Source organism: Phodopus roborovskii, unplaced genomic scaffold (assembly GCF_943737965.1).
Source record: "Phodopus roborovskii unplaced genomic scaffold, PHOROB, whole genome shotgun sequence".
In the NCBI taxonomy this organism is placed as follows: domain Eukaryota; kingdom Metazoa; phylum Chordata; class Mammalia; order Rodentia; family Cricetidae; genus Phodopus; species Phodopus roborovskii.
The window spans coordinates 46,665,426-46,688,400 of record NW_026126517.1 but is presented as its reverse complement, the minus strand read 5'-3'; the positions used below and the strand labels follow the sequence as shown (position 1 = coordinate 46,688,400).

Sequence of the window (22,975 nt, the reverse complement as noted above, 5' to 3'; positions counted from 1 at the left end):
ATTTATGTTGAGGTCTTTGATCCATTTGGATGTGTTTTGTGCACGGCGATAGACATGGATCTATCTGCAGTCTTCTACACACCAGCATCCAGTTATGCTATCACCATTTGTTGAAGATGCTTTCCTCCTTCCATTGTATAATTTTAGCTTTTTTGTCAAAAAATCAGGTGTTCATAGGTGTGTGGGTTAGTATCAGGGTTTTCAATTCAATTCCATTGGTCTACCTATCTTTTTTTGTGCCAATATCAAGCTGTTTTCAAGACTATAGTTCTATAGTAGAGCTTGAAGTCGGGGATGGTAATGCCTCTGGAAGTTTCTTTATTGTTCAGGGTTGTTTTGTATATCCTGGGTCTTTTGTTTTTGCATATGAAGTTAAGTATTGTCCTTTCAAGGTCTGTGAAGAATTGTGCTGAAATTTTGATGGAGATTGCATTGAATCTGTAGATTTCTTTTTGGCAAGATTGCCATTTTTACTATGTTGATTCTACCTATCCAAGAGCATGGGAGATCTTTCCATTTTCTGGTATCTAATTTCTTTCTTGCTATATAAGTATTTCACTTGTTTGGTTAGCATTACCCCAAGATATTTTATGTTGTTTGTGGCTATTGTAAAGGGTGATGTTTCCCTGATTTCTTTCTCAGCTCTTTATCATCTGTATACAGTAGGGCTACTGAATTTTTTTTTTCTTAGTTAATCTTGTATCCTGCCACTTTGCTGAAGGTGTTTATCAGCTGTAGGAGTTCCCTGGTAGAGTTTTTTGGGTCACTTATGTAAACTATCATATCATCTGCAAATAGTGATAGTTTGACTTCTTCCTTTCCAATTTGTATCCCCTTGATCTCCTTTTGTTGTGTTACTACTCTAGCTAGAACAATATTAAAGAGATATGGAGAGAGTGGACAGTCTTGTCTTGTTCCTGATTTTAGAGGAATCACATTAAATTTCTCTCCATTTAGTTTTATGTTAGCTTTTGGTTTACTGTATATTGCTTTTATTATGTTTAGGGTTAGAGTAATCTTCAAAATATGTGATCAGCTGGGCATGGGGAAGCCTGACCTGTGTAGATTTCCATGCTAAGCAGGATTATACAGTGAGACCCTCTCTCAAAATACAAGACAACCAGCAGGAGCAAATTCACAACAGGAAACAAAGTTCATTTATTTTTTTCACAGTTTGTCTTTCTTACTTTCTCTCTCTTTCATTGATTGATTGACTGACTGATTGACTGACTGACTGACTGACTGACTGATTGATTGATTGATTGATTGATTGAGACAGGGTCTCACTGTGTTGACTTGGCTCGCCTGGATCCCACAGTGTAGACCAAGTTAGCCTGGAATTCACAAAGAAACACCTTTCCCTACCTCCCAGTGCTAGGATTAATTTATGAGTTTTCTTGAATTTGATTGTTCACATAATCTTCATCTAATACAATTGAAAAACCAACCACTTGCATTATAGGCAATCAATAACTGAAGTCAAATTTTTAGGTTGATTTAAATTTTGTTAGAGAAGACTGAATGAAGTATAGCTCAGAAGGACCTATGTTTACTACTCATTAACTCTCCCAAAAATTACTAGGAGAATTTAAAGCAGTTTAAAGTAGTTTAAAGCAGTGATTTTAAATAGTTTTTTTTTTTTAGCAGTATTAGTACTACAGCTACATGCTGGGTCTGAGCACCTGTTTAAAGCCCACTGGTGCCAGGCACCTCTTCTTAATGAGACTTTATATGAACTGACATGGTCAGGCCTACTTTTGGAAAGACCAACAATAGTCACATGAATCATCTGCCAAAAGCCACCATGTTGACAGTGCACACTTTCTAGCCTTTTAAAATAGACAAGGGTAAGAAAACACAGTATGTTTTCATTTTTATTTCACTTATTTATTTTTGCAGTTGTACAGTATTAAATAAGGGCCTCACACAGCTAGGTCAGGGCTCTATCACTAAGCTGCACCTTCAGGCTGACAAGTTTTTAAGTGATCACAGATGTGTTTGTAAAACATACTTATGTCTAAGCTAGCTGTGACAGCACATCATCATAATCTGAGTAGGCAGGTGATGGAGGACTGAAAGTTCAAGACCTGGCCTGCACAGCATGATTGCCTGAAATAAATAAAAGTATGTTTTGTATTTAAATGTAAAATACTTCATTATGCTAGAAGTACTTTTGAGAGGAATTCTAAAACAGTTTTATCATCACTTTAAGGATCCAATAGTAACCTCTTCTTAGGGTATCAGCAGCCATACCTTACTCCTATATTTTACACCATAATTACCAATTTGGAATTAGGAAGAAGTTGTCCAAATTTTTTTTCTCTCTTTAACCTTTGTTTATAAATGTACCTATATTGTCAGTTTTATTCATCTTGATGACTACTGAATGGTAGGAGATTATTTACTGTTTTTTGAGACATGGTCTTACTGTGGAGGCCAGCTTGGCCTTGAATTTCCTGTCCTCCTGCTAGAATTACAATATGCATTCGTTTTTATTTGTTCTATGAGGTATATCCTGTTTATTCTTATACTTAATATAAAAAATCAGAAAAATGGGCTTTAAAATAATCTTCATTATTTGTGACATTTATTTTTAATTAATTAATTAATTAATTAATGCATTTATCTGTGTGTGTGTGTGTGTGTGTGTGTGTGTGTGTGTGTGTATACACCACAGTTTGCATGTAAAAGTCCAAAAGACAACTTTGAAGGAATCAGTTCTGTCTTTCTTCTGTGGGTTCCATCAATGAAATTGATCATCACACTTGTGCAGGAAGCTCCTTTATCCGCTTCTTAACCTAGGCAGTTAGATTTTGTGATCTGCTTTCTGCCTGTCAGACTTCACCTACAACTCCTAGATCTATCCTTACAAGATTCCTTGCTGTCCACAAATACTGTAATATGTTCATTTTTGTATCCGTTTTTTGTTTTGTTTTGTTTGTTAGTATTCTTTATTGTTGTTATTGTTTTTTGATATTTTTGTTTGTTTGTTTTTCAAAGCAGGGTTTCTCTGTGTAGTCCTGGCTGTTCTGGAACTTACTCTGTAGACCAGGCTGGTCGTAAACTCAAAAACCCACCTGCCTCTGCCTCCCAAGTGCTGGAATTAAAGGTGTGCAGTACCACCACCTGGCAAGAACTTAGTTTCAAAGAAGCCTTTCTTTCTCCATCTTCTTCCCTCCCTCGCTCCCTTCTGCCCACCTTTTTTTTTTTATGTTCAGTATATTCAGTGAAAACTCAAGTACAGGAAAAGCAACTGTTTCCATATGCCTCTCACTCCTCTTCAACCTGCAAATACAGCTTCTCCATTATTACCTTCCCACACCAAGGTAGTATGTTTGTTAGACCACACACAGGGAATCTCTCATCTAGGGAAATAAGAGTGGCCTTCTAAAAGTTTTTACCTAATAGTCACAAGGATGATGGCCTTTTAAGAGGACTAGAGATAGCCCTAGGTAATTTGGGCTTTGGGTCTGCAACATTCCACCTGTTTCCAAGTTCTACTCAATCAGTCAGCTTTGAAGAATCTCTGACTTGTGGTGGACTTTTTCTTCTGGGAACTTCATTTCTCGGACTAACAATCCTACGTTAACACAGGATTGTCACCCAAAGTCCATAGTTTGCAGTAGGTTTCACCTACAAAATTCTGTGAATTTTGACAAGTGTGTGATGGATTGTATCCACCAGCATAACACAGCACAGAAATGTCTCACTGTGTGCTGCTAGGTACTTCTCCCTCCATGATTGCTGACAACTGATCTTCCTAGAGTCTCTGTAAGATCAGCCATTTCCAGAGCTAGACCCCACATGTAGGGTCTTGGTCTCTTCAGATATGCTTCTGTTATTTAATGATGTACAGTTAGGTTCCTTCATATCCTTTCATGGCCCAAGAACTCATTTCCAGTTTTTAAGTTGTAATAAAACCATATAGCATTACATTCATAGGCCATCCTTTTAAACTGTACAGGTTTGTTTGTTTGTTTGTTTGTTTGTTTGTTTGTTTGTTTGTTGAGGCAGGGTTTCTCTAACAGCCTATTCTGTAGACCAGGCTGGCGTCAAACTCAGAAAGATCTGCCTGTCTCTGCCTCCCAAGTACTGGGATTAAAGACATGTGCTACCATGCCTGGCTTAAACTGTACAGTTTAATGATGTTAACTACATTTAAAGTGAGGTGTGAAAGAGCTCTAGAATTGTCTCATCTTGTGAGACTGGACTCTATACCCACCAAGCAATAACTTCACATTTGTCACTCCTACTGTCCCAGGAGCCCTCCATTCTACTTTCAGTTCTGGTCATTGTGGTCACTTTACCATTACAGAACAGAATCACAAAGCATCTGCTCTTTGGGCAGTTTATTTCGTTCTTGAAGGGTTATCTGTGTCCTAGCATGTGACAGGAGTTCCTTCTTGTGCCACTGATAATAATGTCAGAGGCATTTGCACTACTGCTTCTTGACTGTTTTTGTACTGAGCCTGGGTCCTGAAGTGACAGAGTCCTTAAACATCAGACTTTTCCTTTAAACTTCTTAGTCTAAAACAAGACTTCCTGCAACTCTTCACAACCTCATTCTGCTCACTTTTACTTGTTAATGCTTGGCATCATATTGTACATTTACATGGCTTTCTCTTGTAGCACCATGCTAATCACATGACAGCAGAAAGCCTGTTATGTTCACTCTTGTATCAGTGGGACTCAGATTAGTGCCTGGTACACAGTATCCACTTAATGAAATGTCTATAAAGGATCTGAAGATGTGGCTTGTCTAGCAGTACAAAGCTCTGCATTTGACCAAATAATGCAATTAATAAAAGTGTTGAAGAGGGGAATAACTTGGATAAAATGGAAATTTTAACTTTTTCTTTCTTTCTCTCTTAGGCTTTCTTTCTCTCACAGTCTTTAGTCCCACTTGGGAGGCAGAGGCAGGTGGATCTCTGTGAGTTTGAGTCCAGCCTGGTCTACAGAGCAAGTTCTAGCACAGCCAAAGCTACACAGAGAAACCCTGTCTCAAAAAAGAAAAAGAAAAGAAAAAGGAGAGAGAGAGAGAAAGAGAGAGAGAGAGAGAGAAGGAAGAACAGAAACAGGATCTTTGTGTGTTGCCTAGGCTGGCATGGAAATTTTGGACTCAAATGACTGGGACTACAAGTTCATGTCACTTGTCAACACCACACACAAACTTTTTTGTTTTGTTTGTTTTGTTGGTTGGTTGGTTGGTTTTGGTTGATTGTTTTTTGTAGTTCATATTCTTCTGAATTCTACTTCTCCCCTTTGAATTTTCAGAATATGAGTGATGCTATGTCGATATTGCACAAACTACAGACAGGCCTGGATGTGAATGTCAGGTTCACTGGGGTGCGAGTGTTCGAGTACACACCTGAGTGCATAGTCTTCGATCTTCTAGATATACCTTTGTATCATGGGTGGTTAGTGGACCCTCAGGTAAGTAGAGTTTTGGCTATATAAATACAGGTGGCTTGAGAAATGGCTCAGTGGTTAAGAGCATTGGCTACTCTTGCAGACAGGTCACAATTGTCTGTAACCCCAGTTCCAGGGAATCTAATGTTTGCTTTTGATACCAGGCATGCCACACATAGACATACATGAAGGCAAAAAAACACATATACATAAAAATAAGAGTCACATAAACACAAATGCAGGAAAGTTTATCTCAATTTTATTTTTTAATATGAATAGGCTTACTTTTTGACCTGGATTAGAAAACTGAGAGTACTGACACACAGCCCAACCTGCTCAAGACTTCTGACCCTAACCACAGAGTCAAGTGAAGAATCCCTCACTTTTCACATCAATTGTGAAGTTTAGAGGGTTTTCCAAAATAGCCTAAGATTTAATGATTTTCTAGAATTCTTGTGGTGGTTTGAAAGAAAATGGGCCCCAAAGGGAGTGGCACTATGGGAGGTGTAGCTTTGTTGGAGTAGTTATGACCTTGTTGGAGGAGTGTGTCACAGTAGAGCCAGGTTTTGAGGTCTTTTCTTAAGCTTTGCTCAATGTCACAGTCAACTTCCTGTTGCGTGAAAAATGTAGGACTCAGCTACTCCTCTAGCATCATGTCTGCCTCCATGCCACATGCTCCCCACCATGATGATAAGGGACTGAACCTCTGAAACTGTAAGCTGTCACCTCAATGAAATGTTTTCCTTTATAAGAATTGCTATGGTTATGGTATCTTTTCACAGCAATAGAAACCCTAACTAAGATAACTTTCTTGGGTGTACTATTGCATACAAATAATTCAGCTTATTACTATAATGGTGCACACAAGAGAAATCAGATACAGGTTCATATTAACCAAGAGAAGATGCATAGGAAGGTTTTATCCAGGAAGCTCCTGCCCTCTAGGCATGCTGCCTTCCTGGAATTGGCCAATGGCAGTATCCATAGAGTGTTGCCAATCCTAGAACTCAGCCTCTAGAGTTCAGATTTCTTATGATTGATTGCCAGTGTGGTTGATCTCAGTCTCCAATCTTTCCTTTCTAGGAAGCTAGACTTGATGCCACATTGTTCAAGGGGGGCTCCATGAGTCACTGTGCTCTAGTGTAAGCTGCAGGTATGGCATGAAGGCTCTTCCATAAATAGCACCATTGGTCTTATTACTAGAGAAATCCCAAGAACTTAGAGGTTATCACTCCAAGAGTCTGGAAAGGCCAGACCTCTTCTTGGTCAAGAGCATAACATTAAATAGAGATTTAAAATCACTCTGACATTTATTTTAAAAGCCACTCCCATATCCTCATCACTCTAATGTGTAAAAGGATTTTGCACCTTGCTCTACATTCATTGATTGCTGGTATTTAATAATCTACATTCTAGATTCATCCCAGTAGAACTAAACAAAGTTTTAAGAAGAGCTTAGTTAGAAAGATGTGGGCAAAGGTAAGGGAAACAACCAAGGAGTAGTGAAGCATCTTAGAGCTATCTACAGCAAGGAACCATTGTCCCCTTAACTCTGAAGAGACAGTGGTTAAAACCCAGTAACACCACTTGCTGAAGCATGAGGGGACTGTCAAGAAGGGAATACAGTTACTTCCAAGTAACTTCCAAGCAGAGATAGACAAGAAGACCTCTTTAGTGTCCATTATTACCATGCACTAGTCAAGCTGACTGAAAGTAAAAGAGCTGCCTTTAGAATAGAGTGCAGAGGAAGTCCTGGGAGAACCAAAATAAGAAACAGCTTCTTTCTTATGTATAAAGTTGTTTTGTTGTTTTTTTGCTGGGATGTGGTCTCACTATATAAACCAGGCTAGCCTGTAACTCACAGAGCTCCTATCTTCCTGCCTTCCCAGTGCTAGGATTTCATGCTTTACTTTTTACATGAATGTTGAAGATTAAACTCAGGTCCTCATCCTCGGATGGCAGTACTTTACTAGCTGGGTCATCTCCTAGCCCCATGCCTGGATTTTTAAAGTTTGTATCTTTAACCATTAATGATGTTGAACATATTTTCCCATGCTTATTTGCTATTAGTATGTCCTCTTCAATAAAATCTCTCTTTTTCTCCTTCCCTTTTTCCCCCTCCAATTTTCCAATTATATTGGTGTTTTTTGGTTTTTTGAAATGGGATCTCTATATATAATCAGAACTAGCATAGAATTTATAATTTTCTTGCCTCTTGAGTGCCAGGTTGCAGGTGTGTGCTACCACACCTGGCATCAAAGTTTGTTATTAAATTTCATTTTAATTTTTATGTGTGTCTGTGTATGTATGTGCAGGTACTTGCAGGGGCCAGAAAAGAGTATGGGCTCCCTGGAGCTTGGGTTACAGGTGGTTGTTAATCACATAATATATGTATTGGGAATCAAACTTAGGTCCTCTGGAAGAACAGTATGTATTCTTAACCATTGAGCCATTGCTCCTGATCAAGTTTTTTGATTTAGTGAAATATATTTTATTGATTTTTTTCCTCTGTTAAGTCCAACAACTCCTTCTAGCTCTAAATCTTGACTGTTTTCTGTTGTGTTTTTCTTTGCTAAATGTGTTATAGTTTTATTTATTATGCTTAAGTCTATAATGCATTTTGAGTTAATTTTGTAAGACTTGAGTTGTTGGATATGAATATTCCATTCTCTGGCACATTTCATGTGTAGCTATCATCTAAATCAAATTTTGAATAATCTTATCATCTTGAAAAGAAACTCAGCTGGGCAGTGGATGCGCACACCTTTAATCCTAGCACTCGAGAGGCAGAGTCAGGAGGATCTCTGAGTTTGAGTTCAGTCTGGTCTACAGGACTGGTTCCACAACCAGCCAAGGTTACACAGAGAAACCCTGTCTTGAAAAACTAAGAGAGAGAGAGAGAGTGCATCAGAGAGAGAGAATAATTACAAAGAAATATTGTAAGGATGAAGAAATGCCTCAGAATTGATAAAAGAAAGTTATGGGCAGATGGCATGGGCATTCTGAGTTTGAGGACACCCTGAGATTTATATGAACCCCCAAAAGTAAGTAAAAGAAGTGTGAAAGTGTCACAGGTGGAGGAGAGGTTCAACATGAAGGTCACGGGCACGTACCACCACACTGTTTGAAACCGTGTGTATTTTATCTTAACACTGAAGTTTCCCTTTCTCTTTTATTCATTTTTGTTCTATGTTTATGGATGCTTCATCCACCTATATGTCTGTGTATCACATGTGTGCAGTGCCTGTGGAGATCAGAAGAGGGTGTTGGCTTCTGAACTGGACAGTTGTGAGCACCTGTATGGTGCTCAGGACCTCAGCAAAAGCAGCCAGTGCTTTTAACTGCTGAATCATCTCTCTACCCCCTGAATATTCTTATTTTTCCTCCCCAAAACTTCACGTATTGTAGATGCTTAAATTAAGCATCTTTATAGTCTTCACGGTTGCATGTAATAACTATCATTTTGCACAATTCAAATATATAACAAGAGTTTTCATAATGTGTTAGACTGAGTTGTAAACAGAAACTGCTGGGTTCTGGATTCTGTGCTGATGTGCTCCTAAGCATTTCTGTTTAGTGTTGTATTAGAGTACAGGCCTACAGAGTGATGGGATTGTTGTATTAGAACACAGGCCTGCAGAATGATGGGATTGTTTTTGTTGCTGTTTCTAAATGTTGCCAGGGCTAGTAAGACAGTCATTTGTTTTCCAGATTGATGACATTGTAAAAGCTGTTGGCAACTGCAGCTACAACCAATTGGTGGAGAAGATCATCTCCTATAAGCAGTCAGATAACAGCCAGTTGGTTAGTGAAGGTGGGTAAGTGCTGCTCAAACTAGGAAAATAACTTGTGAAATACATTGAGTTTGCATTTATCTTTTATAAGTATGCAAAATAATGGTTTCTTTATAACATTTTCATAGTTGTAAATTTCTTAGACAGGACTTCTTATAAGAATTAAGAGAAGCATTCATAGATGTGCATGAAAAGCTTCTTCTAGATTCTTCTTCAGCTGGCTAGACAATCAGGGCAGGGTGCTAACAGAAGGCTTTGGATCACTTGAAGCTTTGGTGTGATCCGCTGTCCAGTGATTATTACTTGGGCTTACTGAAAGGATTGCTTTACTGACCCTGACCCCTCCCTCTATCTGAAGAGGGTGAATGTACTTTCAACTTGTCTCAGTGCAGTTCAATATGAAAGCCTCATTCTGGAACATGAGTGACTGACTGCAATTACTAAATTCACTGTCACAGAGACAGGTCAGTATTTTCTCAGGGTTCTCCTCCTTTGGAGTCCCTCCCACTCTCAAGAGTTCTTTGCCACTTTTCCTCAATACATCTACATTTACTCTGCTTTTAAAATATAACATTTTTCAGATGTGCTCTGGAAAATAGTGAGTAAAGAGATTTGAAACCAGAATGCTCTCAGGCTGGAAGCTATTTGAATAAACTTTTACCACTTTTTACTCCACTATTTGATATAAGACCATACTGAGGCTGAAGTTCTCCTTCCTTAAAATAGAAAAAAGTGAAAGAGAGACAAAAGAGAAAAAGAAAGAAGGAAAGAAACAAAGAAAGGAAGGAAGAAAAATTAAAAAAAAAAATCAGTAAAATGCCAAGTGTTAGTGGCACAAGCCTTTAATCCCAGCACTCGGCAGGCAGACACAGGTGGATCTCTGTGAGTTCAAGGCCAGCCTGGTCTACAGAGCTAGTTCCAGGACAGGCTCCAAAGCAACACAGAGAAATTCTGTCTCAAAAAAACCAAAAAAAAAAAAAAAAAAAAAAAAAAAAAAAGAAAGAAAGAAAGAAAGAAAGAAAAAAGGAAGAAAGAAAAATCAAAAGGAGGGGATGAGTAACCCACTCTCACTCATAAACAGTTCTTCAACATGCAATACAGTAAAAAATGATTATAGTTAACATATTTTTAGAAATTAAAGACAGTGATTGCAAGGATATATAATAGACTAGATATATAATGGTTAAGGTAGCATTTGCCTTTAATACCAGAACTCAGGGGGACAGAGGCAGGAGGATCTCTGTGAGTTTGAGGCCAGCCAGGACTACATAGAGACCCTGTCTCAAAAACAAACGAAATAGTGGGCTAGGCTAGGGAGATGACACAGTTGGTAAAATTCCTGTTGTGTAAGGCCTGTGTTAGATTTCCTACATCCCACCTAAAAACTAAGCACTTTGGAGATAGGAACATTCTGACCAGTGGTCAGCCAGTCTAGCTACATTGCTAAGGACCCTATCTTAGAAAGTGGATAGCAGCTGAGAAAGACATCCTACACCAACCTCTGGCCCTCAACATGAACACCACACACATCAAAGAACAAAAGACTATGTAAGAGCATATAAAAAGATAGATACACGAGTCTCATATTAACTAATCCTAATAATTATATTAATTATTCAGGAGCTTAACATATTTATGCAAAAGGTCAAGTAATAAAAGTTTATTCATGTCTTTTACTTGAAAAGATAACATAAACATATAAGAACATTGATCACTGATTTGAGTGACATCTGTTTTATTACAGCTTAATGCAAAAATGTTTAAGTTTACAAAGGAAACAAACAATAAAGCTCTCATAAAAATGTTTTCTGCCAGGTGTAGTGTCTTATGCCTTCTCTAATCCCAGCGCTTTAGAGTCTGAGGTGGGAGGACAGCCATGAATTTGAGTCCAGCCTGAGCAGTGTAGCTACATAGTGAGTCCCAGGCCAATATGAGCCACAGTGCGAGATATCTTAAAGCAAGCAAGAAAATCTTTTTTCTCTCCATATGCAGAATTCTACTCACTAAATGTACTCCTTTCTTTCTACATTCCTGGTGTCAGATATATTCCTGAAATGAAACCTATAAAGAAATTCTATCTATGAAATCTACTTTGTCAACAACACCCAATATACTATTCTATGGTTGGTGAGATGGCTCAGAAGTAAAGGCACAACAAACCTGATGACCAGAGTTTGATCCCCAGAACCCGTAATGGAAAGAGAATCAATTCCTGAAAATTGGCCTCTAACTTACACATGCATCAAGTAATATGCATGCACAATACACACACATATACACACACACATACACACACTATATATATATATGTATATGTATATATAATTTTTAAAAATATAATTCTACTATTCCATAGTAATTAAATAGCAGGATTCAGAAAGTGGTAAGAAGAGGAATGATATCATGAAAAGGAGTTTGGGTCAGCATGTTATAGGTGAGAAGCCACTGGAAACAGCATGACAGCACCCTTCCCTCTCCAGGCAGTGATTCTATAAGGGTAGGAGTTGGTAACACACTAATTAAATACAATGAACATGGGAAAGTCAACTCCTCTAGCACTTTTCCCCCTAACATGACAGTTTAAGTCACTGCTTCTCTGACACTGACTCCCCAGGGTAATAGGTAGGTATAGGTTCATAGTGTGGATAACTGGGAAAGTATCTTAGCAAAAACAAGAAGGAATCACCTGTTCTGCAGTGCATAGAATTTTTGAGTGCATATACCATGCATGTTTATTATGAAGTCCTTGACAGGCCAATCTCACAGCAGTAAAACTCTATATGATTTTTATACTAAGAAGTAATCATATGTGAAGTTTATTACAGTTAGTTGGCTAGACTAGTTTTCTAATGATAAGAAATAGCGGTATGTAGTATGTTTAAAACTACACTAGTCTGCAGGGCAGTGGTAGCACATGCCTTTAATCCCAGCACTCAGGAGGCAGAGGCTGGTGGATCTTTTGAGTTCGAGACCAGCCTGGTCTACAAGAGCTAGTTCTAGGACAGGCTCCAAAGCCACAGAGAAACCCTGTCTTGGGGGAAAGAAATTCACTAGTCATGACTGGTGTAAGACCCTAAAGTTCACATAAACAAGGAAGAGCCTCACTGAGTATTTTCACTCACATTCGAGCAACTTCTTCCCACATGGTTTGTGAACATACACCCTCGATTCATGTTCAAGAAATAATCTGGTTCCTTTTTGTATGTAGCCTTCCACTGTATCTCCCCTTTGAATCAATAAAATATCCAAACTTGTTTATTTCTAGTATTAGAAGCTTTAGTCTTGAATGACAACCTCTTTTTTTTTTTAATCCAAACATTCCATAAACCATGAAGCCTCAGAATATAAGCAATACTTTCACTAGCATGCTTTTTGGTGGGGTGAATGTTATATAACCAGCCGGTGTTGGCAGAAGCAGCCTTTCTCTTTGGTGCTAACACCTTGAGAGCACAGCACAGCATTGTTACAGTAAACAGAGCATTCTTTATCTGTTTCCTCTTTTGAATGGCCATGCATTCTTGAATCTGGTTGTTATAATGATCACTTGTGATCAATAAGATCAATAAAAAAATTTCTCACAGTGCCAGCTGCCAGACTCACCCAAAACCAGTCATGAGTTTCATACCCTTTTAAAAGTAAATTCTTAATAACTATTCCTAGGATAGACATGTATTTATGAAACAAACTCCAGGATATTTACTCATTTACTCAAACTACTTTTTGCCCAATTGCATTCATATTATCATTATTTAGTGACAATAATTATTAATTTATTAAGTAATGTCCATCATTTTTCTTTGCCCAACTTTTATTTTGAGAAGTCTCAAAACCATAAAAAGAGTTTCTTGGTGAACAGTCACATGCAACTGTTAATTCACCAACTGTTCACACACTGAACACCTGCCTTTTTTCTGTGTTCCTGCACAACACATTTTTTTTTCTTCCTAAATCATACTAGAGCTAGCTGCAAGTGTCACATCACTTCAGGAATGTGTGTCATCATTGTCTCTTGAAAACAAAGAGTTCTGTGTAACTTCCCCATTATGATCCCAATGACCTCAGGCAAGGCAGGGTCACGGCTGTTACTTAGTATGTTGTTCATGTACTCCTTTTCCTGGTTTTATTAACCATGCCCTCTAACTTTCCATCTTTTTCAGTGTACTCTACAGTCAAGGATCAGTTAGCAGTTGTAACAGCTTCAATATATTGTTTAGAATAGATCCCTGTGTTCCTTTTCCTTTCTTTTCTTTCCTGCTTTATTTTAAACCTTTGTTTTATTCTTTACAAACATATGTTTTATCATATTCTTTCCTGATCCCCAAATCCTTCCAGGTCCTTTCCTCTACCAATCCACCCAACTTCTTCTTTCTCTCAAAAAAAAAAAAAAAAAAAAAAAGCCAGGGGCTAGAGAGATGGCTCAGCAGTTAAGAGCACTGGCTGGTCTTTCAGAGGTTCTGAGTTCAACTGAGTTCAATTCCTAGAAATCCACATGGTGACTCACAACCATCTATAGTGGAATCTCATATAAAGTCATCCATGCAGATCTCATATACATAAAATACATATACATAAAATAAATAAGTAAATCTTAGAAAAAGTATGGGGCCTGCCCTAGAGTGTGGGGGATATACCCAGTGTCAATCCATTGAAGAAAATTGATTTTCCCCCTCTTTCTTGAGAAATCTAGCTGGTACTCAAGCTTCATACCTACTGGTTAGCATTCATATTGGTAGAAGGTGCTATATATACTACTGGAGAAGAAATCATCAGCCTCATCCAACTACAAACCCTGTGAGCTGTAAGAACAACCTGCCTGCAAAATATGCCCACTAGTACAAATATAAATGGTTTAGGAGTAACCAACCACTTTTTGGTACGATATAAGGCCCAGTCCATGAGGTGATGGGCCCATGGGAAAACCTACTACTACTATTCTGCTAAATGAACACAACAATAAAACAACTCCTAACAACACATTGCTATATCCTTAGATCAGTGCCTTGCTCAACCCACATCAGAGAAGCTTCTCATAATATATAGTAATTAACACAAAGATCTATAAGTGGGCAACGTGCAGAAAGAGAAAGAGACTTTGGAGTGTTTAGCCCTGAAAGAGATTATCTTATTATAGCCCCTCCTTGCCAAAGTTCAGGAATCTATGTGGGAGAGGGGAGTGGAAGAGTGGAAGAGCCAGAGGTGGTGGATGATTTTAAGGAACAGCATTGTCCAAGCACAACAGGGCAGATGCACAGATGAACTCATAGAGACTATGACAGTTTGCATAAGGCAGACACAAATTCAAGCCAGACAACCCCCAACCCCATATAAAGGAAAGGGCATTAACACAAAGTTCTACCACTAGCCAAGAAGGTATTCTTTTGTTTTTTAACTATCTTTATTATTATTTATTTATGTATATATGTATCTATCTGCATGAGTGAGGACAGAGGGATGTCAAGTTATAGGCAGTTATGAGCTGCCAGATGTGGGTGCTGGGAACTGAATTCCGGTCCTCTGCAAACAGAGTGCTTTTTTTTTCTTTTCTTTTCTTTTTTTCTGTTTGGTTTTTCAAGTCAGGGTTTCTCTTTATTGTTTTGGAACCTGTCCTGGCACTCACTCTGTAGACCAGGCTGGCCTCGAACTCACAGAGATCTGATTGCCTTTGCCTCAAGAGTGCTGGGATTAAAGGCGTGTGCCACCAACACCTGGCCAGTATGTGCTCTTAACCATCTCTCCAGGCCTGGCATCTTGTTTTTGGTTTTTGAGACAGGGTTTCACTAGCTGTCCTGGAACTCACTTTGTAGATCAGGTTGGCCTCAAACTCACAAAGATCTGACTGCCTCTGCCTTCCAAGTGCTAGGATTAAAGGTGTGCACCACCAACACCAGGCAAAAGCTACTCTTTTAAACTTTTCAAAACTTACTGTGTGTGTTAGTGTGTGTGTGTGTGTGTGTGTGTGTGTGTGTGTGTGTGTGTGTGTGTATACCACATGTATGAGGCTGACCACTGAGGCCAGAAAGGGGTTTTAGATTGCCTGGAGTTACAGTTATAGGTATTTGTCAGCAATCAGATTGTGTGGGTGCTCGAAACCAAACTTGGGTCCTTTACAAGATGAATATGTGCTTTAACCACTGGACCATATCTCTAGCCGCCCCCCCTAAAACTTTCATGCATTTATTATCTCTTACTACCTTCCTACCCTGTCTTCCTACTCAGCCCTCATCTACTTCCACTCTTCCTTACTAACATTTTTTGAATAGTGAAGGCCAGTATTTTATGGCCTAGCCCCAATTTTGATTTATTTATTGTTCTCTTATGAATAGATACAAGTGATATAATTTTAGTTGGGATACCACACAGATAACATCCTCTATAGTAGTCTTACTGCATCAAATTAGGTGCATGAGTCAGCTTATCCATTATTAGTTATATTTAAACTTGAATGAGGTTGGAATAGGCCAAATATCTTTACTGTTAGGTCACTCTTTTTACTATATAATTAATAATAATGTGTAATTAATAATCTGTCATTAGGCTTTGAAACTGTGTGCATAGCCTTTCCTCTAAGAATTGTATATACACTGTGTGTGTGTGTGTGTGTGTGTGTGTGTGTGTGTGTGTGTGTGTGTATTTTTGAGACAGAGTTTCTCCATAGCTTTGGAGGATGTCCTGAAACTTACTGTGTAGACCAGGCTTGGCTCAAACTCAGAGATCTGCCTGTCTCTGCCTCCTGAGTGCTAGGATTAAAGGTGTGCACCACCACCACCCTGCCTGGAACCATTGACTTTTAACTAAATCAATTATGATTGAGATGGTTATTGTGTTTTTATTATACCTTTTATACTTATTAGCTTTTATTCTTCTGTAAAATTGTTTAGTTATTCAAAGTTGAACCTAAAGTAGTCTTACCTATATTGTTTTAAAATTACCATTTAAGAGACAACAAAAGAATTAGGAAACATTGTATTTTTAAGTTCTTAATAAGTTTATGCTTTATGGCTTGGGGTGATATGTAATTCAGTTGGAATTTATAACCATCTCTGCACTAAACTGGTAACATTTTAATACCAATAGTAATAACTCTGGTTCCAATCTTCACTTTGCCATCACTAGTTTGGGCAAATCATCTATTTTATGTGAGTCTATTTCCTATTCTATAGAAAGAAGACTGAAAAAGTTGTGTCTGGTATTCACTTTTGATTTCTACAACATAAAGGTAGTGTGCTCTGTCTCCAGTGAATTTTTTGTATTTTCTCAAGGAAGCATTCATGAGCATGAATACTGCAACCAGGAGTACTTTTGAGCAAATGGTGCATCCTTTAATGTGGTACATAATAGTAAAAGCTTGAATACATTCTGCTGAACAAGGTTATCACATAACATAACATAAAGAGGAACTCTTATTTCCCAATGTGTAAACACAAGTGTGTGTTGTAAACCTCAAACTCTCCTCTCCCTAACCAAGTCCTTGTTGTGTTGTATTGTAACTGCCTACAACTCCTTTGAACCTCCAAGTGCCCTGCCTGGCAAAAAGTAATGAAAAAGGAGTGTCCTAACCTGCCTTGCTCAGGTATACTGGGCTTGCCAAGATTCCCATCCAGTTATTTTCAGCTTCTGATTGAAGTAGCACTTAAGACCAACTCAACTTGACTCTGCACCTCTTGGTGTGTTCTCTGTGACTCTCTCTGTCTCTGTGTCTCCCTGTGTGTCTCTGTGTGTCTTTGCATGTCTCTCTCTGTCTCTCTGTCTATGTCTCTCTCTCTCTCTCTCTCTCTCTCTCTCTCTCTCTCTCTCTCTCTCTCTCTCTCTCTAGTCTTTTGAAACAGTCTCACTGTGTAACCCTGGAGGGTTGACCTTGAACTCCCAGAGATTGAAGGCATATACCACCGTGCCTAGCTCTCTTATAAAATGCTATAGAGTAACTTCCCTGTTGTTGTTTATTGTAACTGTGTCTCTTGTAAACCACCTGAAAGTTTTCATAAGTTAGGAGACTATACCTGTGGATGAAAGTGGTTTCACATCACTGTTTCTTAAGGACAGAAATGACCAGGGATACTGCTCCAATAAAAAATTAGAAAGATGCATCTCCAATCTGGGGGTCATCATGTAACAGAGTAAGTCTTATATTAATTGACCTTTGTATACAAGTGGAACAAATGTAAATAGGAAAAATAACTTTCTGACTTTGAAATGATTCTTCCTTCTCATAGTACACATTGGTTCCATAGGCTTTGTAGCTGAGCAGTTTCTAAACAATACAGCCACTCAACTGACCTACCATGGATTATGTGAACTGACTTCAACCGTTCAGGAAGGAGAACTCTGTGTGTTCTTTCGGAATAATCATTTTAGCACCATGACAAAACACAAGGTAGGATATAGAAATGGATATTTTTTCCTCTTAATCAAAGGAGCTTGATGTAGAGATGTGTTTCGATCTGCTGCAGAATGAGATTGAGCATAATATTCCTTAGCCATCAAGTTGTAAATGTAATTATTATTAAATACTGGGCTAGAATGGAATGGATTAGCAATTTAAATGTTACTGGTCAGCTTTATTTTAAATGAAGTCTCAACCTCTTTATCACAGATTATTGCTTTCAAGTGTTTACTTTTCACTTTCTTGGAGAGAGGATTTAAGTGGGTTACTCACACTGATCTTGAATTTGAGATCTTCCTGACTCAGCCTTTGGAACACTGGGATTACAGTCATGTGCTATCATGCCTAGCTAGGTAATTTCTTACTTAGAGGAAACAAAATACCTAGAGCTAGAACCAGGCTGACTATGAATGAAAGATGTTTATATTTGAGCATTAAAAGATATTAAAAGTTAGAATCAAGATTTGCCCTAAACTAGAATGTGTTGGTGCTTGCCTGTGATTAAGCTACTGAAGAGGCTGAGCAAAAGGATTGCAAGTTCAAGTCTAGCCTGGGCTACATAAGAAGATCCCCCCCCCCCCCGCAACACACACAAGTTATCTTTATAAAAGTGTTGGCTTTTATTAAAGTTATCAGTGTGTTTATGGTTTTGCATGCATACACACACTCTTACAAATCTCTCTTTTATTCATCTCTTAGATCTGTCTCTTGATTTACAAGTAACATTTAGTTCAGGAACTTATCATCAACATACACCCGTGTGGCAGAATACTGTTCTTACCAAGTTGATAATACAGCACAGATGTTCAGTTAGCACCTATGCCTAGAGGATACAATGCAGGTGCCCTCTGCCAAAGTTCCCATCCTCTATGAGTTTTATGTGTTCTCATTTACTGCCTTTCTTATTTCTTCATACTGTTTGGGAAGCTTTCCTCACTTCTCCTCCTCAAAATTACCCATCCTTAAAGATGCATTTCAAATTAAGCATTTCTACTTACACCAGTGGTTCCCAGTCCTCATTGTATCCTAGACCTATCTGGATGACTTAAAAAAAAAAATACCAATGGCCCAGAATGCCCAGAACTTACCACCAATGCAATTAAATCTGAATTTCTAAAGGAGGGGGAACCTGAACACCAGGGTTTTGTTTTTGTTTTTGTTTTTGTTTTTTTTTTTTTTTGTTATTTGTTCTGTTTGTTTTTTGCAATCCAGAGGATTAGACCCAGTGCTTTACACATGCTAGGCAAGCACTCAACCACTATGCTACCCTATCTGTCCTACATCAGTAGCTTCAAATGCTTCTCAGGTGATTTTAATGTGAATCTAAGACTGGGGACCACTGCTGTAACCATCCTCCCTCCACCTATTAGTGGCCACATTGTCCTTACTGAGCTTTTACTGTTTTGTTTCTTGTTACAAGCTTGCCTCCCATGTGAATGTTTGTTTATTTTTTATTTTAAGGTAGCTTATTAAAGTCATAATGTTTCATGTTTCAATCAATGCTTTTTAATCAATGGATGACATGGGGTAGTATAAAATGATTTGCTTGCCAATGAAAGAATGCCTCAAAGTCATAGCTCTTCTATTACTGTCATATTTCAAGAAGAGTACGTTTTATTGTTTCAGCTTCATAGTTAGGAGAGTGCAAGATGTAAGATGAGTCTAAAGCCAAAGGATGTCAGATCCAAACGGCTGCTCTGTCATCTTACTTTATTTGTCCTCTTCAGATCTTGGATCAACTGATTCATTAACAAAGCTAAGCTAATCCTGACAACTACAGCCATTAGTACAGCAGCCATGGTTCCTGCCATTTAAGGACTTCTTTGTTTGATACTGAGATACTTCTGTAGAGGACTTCTGAGAGCTCTTATCAGGATTTTAGCTGGAAAGACTTCCCTGAGAAAGTCCTATGCACACAAGCCTATGGACTTGGGGTGTACATCTCAGTGGTAGATTACTTGCCCAGCATGCATAAGACCCTTAGCACTGAAAAAAGAAAGGAAGAAAAAAACTGAAATCTGAGAATGAATCATCTGAGTTTAATCAGTTAACAACAAAAAGAAATAACTAAGCAGAAATAACTAGCAGCCAACATGTATGCAAAGGCCCTGAGGAGTAGTCATCTCAAAAGAGAGTTGGGAAGTGGAAGCTTAGAAGTAAGATTTTTTTTCTGACTTTTTGATTTTTTTTTTTTTTTTTTTTTTTTTGGTCTTTATTTTTGGAGACAGGGTTTCTCTGTGTAGCTCAGGCTGTCCTGGAAACTCACTCTGTAGACCACGCTGATTTCAAACTCAACAGATCCACTTGTCTGCCTCTCAAGTGCTGAGATTAAATGTGTGTGCCAGCACCACCTGGCTGAACCTTATTTTCTTAATGGATCTGATGTTTCTTTTCTTCTTCTTTTGGCCCAAGAGTGAGTAGGTATTAAATAGTCTTTTGGAAAAACAAGGTCTCTGGCTGTCATTGGTGACTGGGAGCCTTCTCTCCCCTCTCTCCCCTCACCCTTCACTTCATACATGCTAGGTAAGCACTCTACCATAGAGCTACATCGCTTCTAATGTTCTCTCTTCTATTAAAGCCTTTTCCCCATCCAGGAAGCCTTTACTAGTCAGCTAGGTATCCTCAATTTTGTGCGGTTGAAGATGATGTGCCTGTGTCTAGGCCAAGCAGGCCTGTCTATAAGGCCTTGGGAGCTCAGAAACTATCTCTGCCTCTTTTTCTGCTTCTAGGATTTCCCATTAAGTTTATTCTATAGCTTAACAATGCTGCACTGGTGTCATGTGCTCTCATGCTCCTTGTGTGACATTAATTTGCTTTAGGCTTTAGAAGCAGATGTGGAATTTAGTTAGGAGACACTGCAAGAGATAAAGGAAGGACATTCTAGTGATTTGGGCAAGACGTTCACTGCAATGTGGAAAGATTCCAGAATGGGTCAAGAGATAGATCAGCCAGATATCTCCATTGAATTTTAAAAATAAGTGATTTCTGGGTCCTCTGGATGGTGATGCTCCTTCTTGAATCATCCATGACTGACTGTGCATGAGGGCTCACACCTTTGCACTGGGAGGCTGAAATAGGTGAATCTCTGTAAGTTAAGGCCAGCCTGGTCTACATAGCAAGTTCCAGGCCAGCCAGAGTTGCATGACTGTCTCAGAACAAACAAAAGAAACAGATATAAGGGGGAAAAATACTTGTTAAGGGTCCAGGATGTAAGAGGTACTTCTGAGGTATTAAAAGGATCAACTCACAGAAGAAAGAAGGGGACAAGAGGGAAGTTAGAATGTGTCACCTAGGAAGCTAGGAAAGAAGAGATAACCCTGAGGGTAGACATGGGAGGAGAACAGGAGAGGCAGCAAAAGAATTTTAGTTACTTAAAATGGCTGGAATGGAGAAAGCAGTAGCCAGCAACTCCTAGAAATGGTTTGCTGAAGACTGGAGAGGTGCTTCAGTTAAGAACACTGGCTGTTCTCCAAGAGGACCTGAGTGTGAACCCAGGTCATGTGATTCCTACACACACACACACACACACACACACACACACACACACACACACACTCGAAATAAACATTAAAGAGCTGGAGAGATGGCTTAGCGGTTAAGAGATAAACATTAAGAGAAACTTGTTCATAAATATATGCCAAAGAAGATGTTGAGCCTGGGTGGTGGCACAAGCCTTTAATCCTGGCACTCAGGAGGCAGAGGCAGAGGCAGATGGATCTCTGTGAGTCCCGAGGCCAGGCTGGTCTACAAAGCAAGTTCCAAGACAGGCTCCAAAGCCACGGAGAAACCCTCTCTTGAAAAAACAAAAAAAGGAGATGTTGAACATAAGGGTGATTACTCCTCCCTGTAGGGGATTTAGGGGTATAGATATGGAATCCAAGTTTTCATGTTTTTGTTATGTTTTGTTTTATGGGGCAGTTTTACTGTGTAACTGTTGCTGGCCTGGAACTCAGTATGTAGATCAGGCTGGCCTTGAACTCATATTTACATGTTTCCTAAATTCCAGGATAAAAAGTATTCTACCACCATACTTGGCCTCAAACTTTCTACATTGCTAGATCACCTCAATATCCAGGACCCAAATGATGTTTCTACCTCAAGTTCCCTTGCACTAGGACCAGGGTCAAATGCCACTGCACCTGCATCTGGCTATTGGGTTGTTTTGTTTGTTTTACATTGTTATTGGGGAGTGTACAAAGTTTGTGTGAACACTAAGGCACAGACATTTGTGTGCCATGGTGCACTTGTGGAGGTAAGGGGTCCTAGGAATCAAATGCAGGTTGTCTTTTATCCCTGAAACCATTCCACCACCACTCCCATTTTTATTTTTAATGTGAAAAATGTTTTTAGGACATTGACAGACTCATTAGAGAGAAAAAAGTGAAGATTCCAAATATGTTAGAAGCATAAGGTAAAATGAAGCACATGTATCTTTCCACAGGTGAAGAAGATCAACTTGTAACTTTATTATTTGTTTTGAAACAGGGTCTCACTATGTAGCTCTGGCTGTCTTCAAACTCACTATGTAGACCAGACTGGCCTGGAACTCACAGAGATTCACCTCTCTCTGCCTCCTGAATGTTGGGATTAAAGGCATGGGCCACTACACCTGACCAACCTGTGATTTTAGGTTCTGTCTGTGCGTTATAATGAAGGAAAGAATAGACTATGAGGTTTGCTTTTTCCCATTAAGAGGTTAGAAGTGAAAAGTAGTGTTCTGGGTGGCACTAAAGTTGGTAAGAAACAAATACTGGCTTGAGTAGTAGTAGAGTGGTAAAGAAATTTGCTTAACAAGTTCCACAAGACCTGGATTCACACACCAGCACTACTAGATAAATAAATATGATGGTAATTTGTTAGTTCTTTTTACACTTTGACTAAGAGTGGTAGCTTCTTCCCCACAGAATACCACATTCAAGTGGAAATCTGTTTAGTTGTTTTAAGGGTGACTGACGAGGAATTTATATTAAAGGTAAGAACGGAGAAGAATGTGGAAGGAGTAAGGAGTGACTCCACAGGCAGAAGTTTGTCCTTTTCTCTTAAGTAGGGGCAGAAGGGACAGTGTGTTTTGATTAGACAATAGCAGGGTTGGGGACATGTATAGCTCAGTGGTGGGGCACTTAAAACACACATGAGGCTGGAGAGATGTCTCAGTTTAAGAACATGCACTGCCATCACAGAGCTTAATTCAGTCCTCAGCACCCAGGTCAGGTGGCTCACGACAGCCTGCAACTCCTGCTTCAGAGGATCTGACACACTTCTGGCCCCAAGGGGCACTGTACTTGTGTGCCAGCCCACACACAGGCACACAGTTTGGGGCTTGTTGTTGTTGTTGTTTAAAGGAGCAAAATGGTACAGAGAAAAGGAAAGGCTGGTTTGGGCCGGATTATTT

The 22,975-nt window shown here is 39.0% G+C and overlaps 1 protein-coding gene across 1 annotated transcript in view; it reads left to right on the top strand.

The window, feature by feature from the left end:
- Mindy2 (MINDY lysine 48 deubiquitinase 2) overlaps window positions 1–22,975 on the top strand; it is a 59,447-nt gene that overhangs the window by 24,802 nt on the left and 11,670 nt on the right. Inside the window, exons 4-6 of the mRNA XM_051197909.1 lie at window positions 5,275–5,433; window positions 9,121–9,223; window positions 17,432–17,574. Coding sequence (XP_051053866.1) covers window positions 5,275–5,433; window positions 9,121–9,223; window positions 17,432–17,574 — 405 coding nt within the window. The remainder of the gene's footprint in view (window positions 1–5,274; window positions 5,434–9,120; window positions 9,224–17,431; window positions 17,575–22,975) is intronic.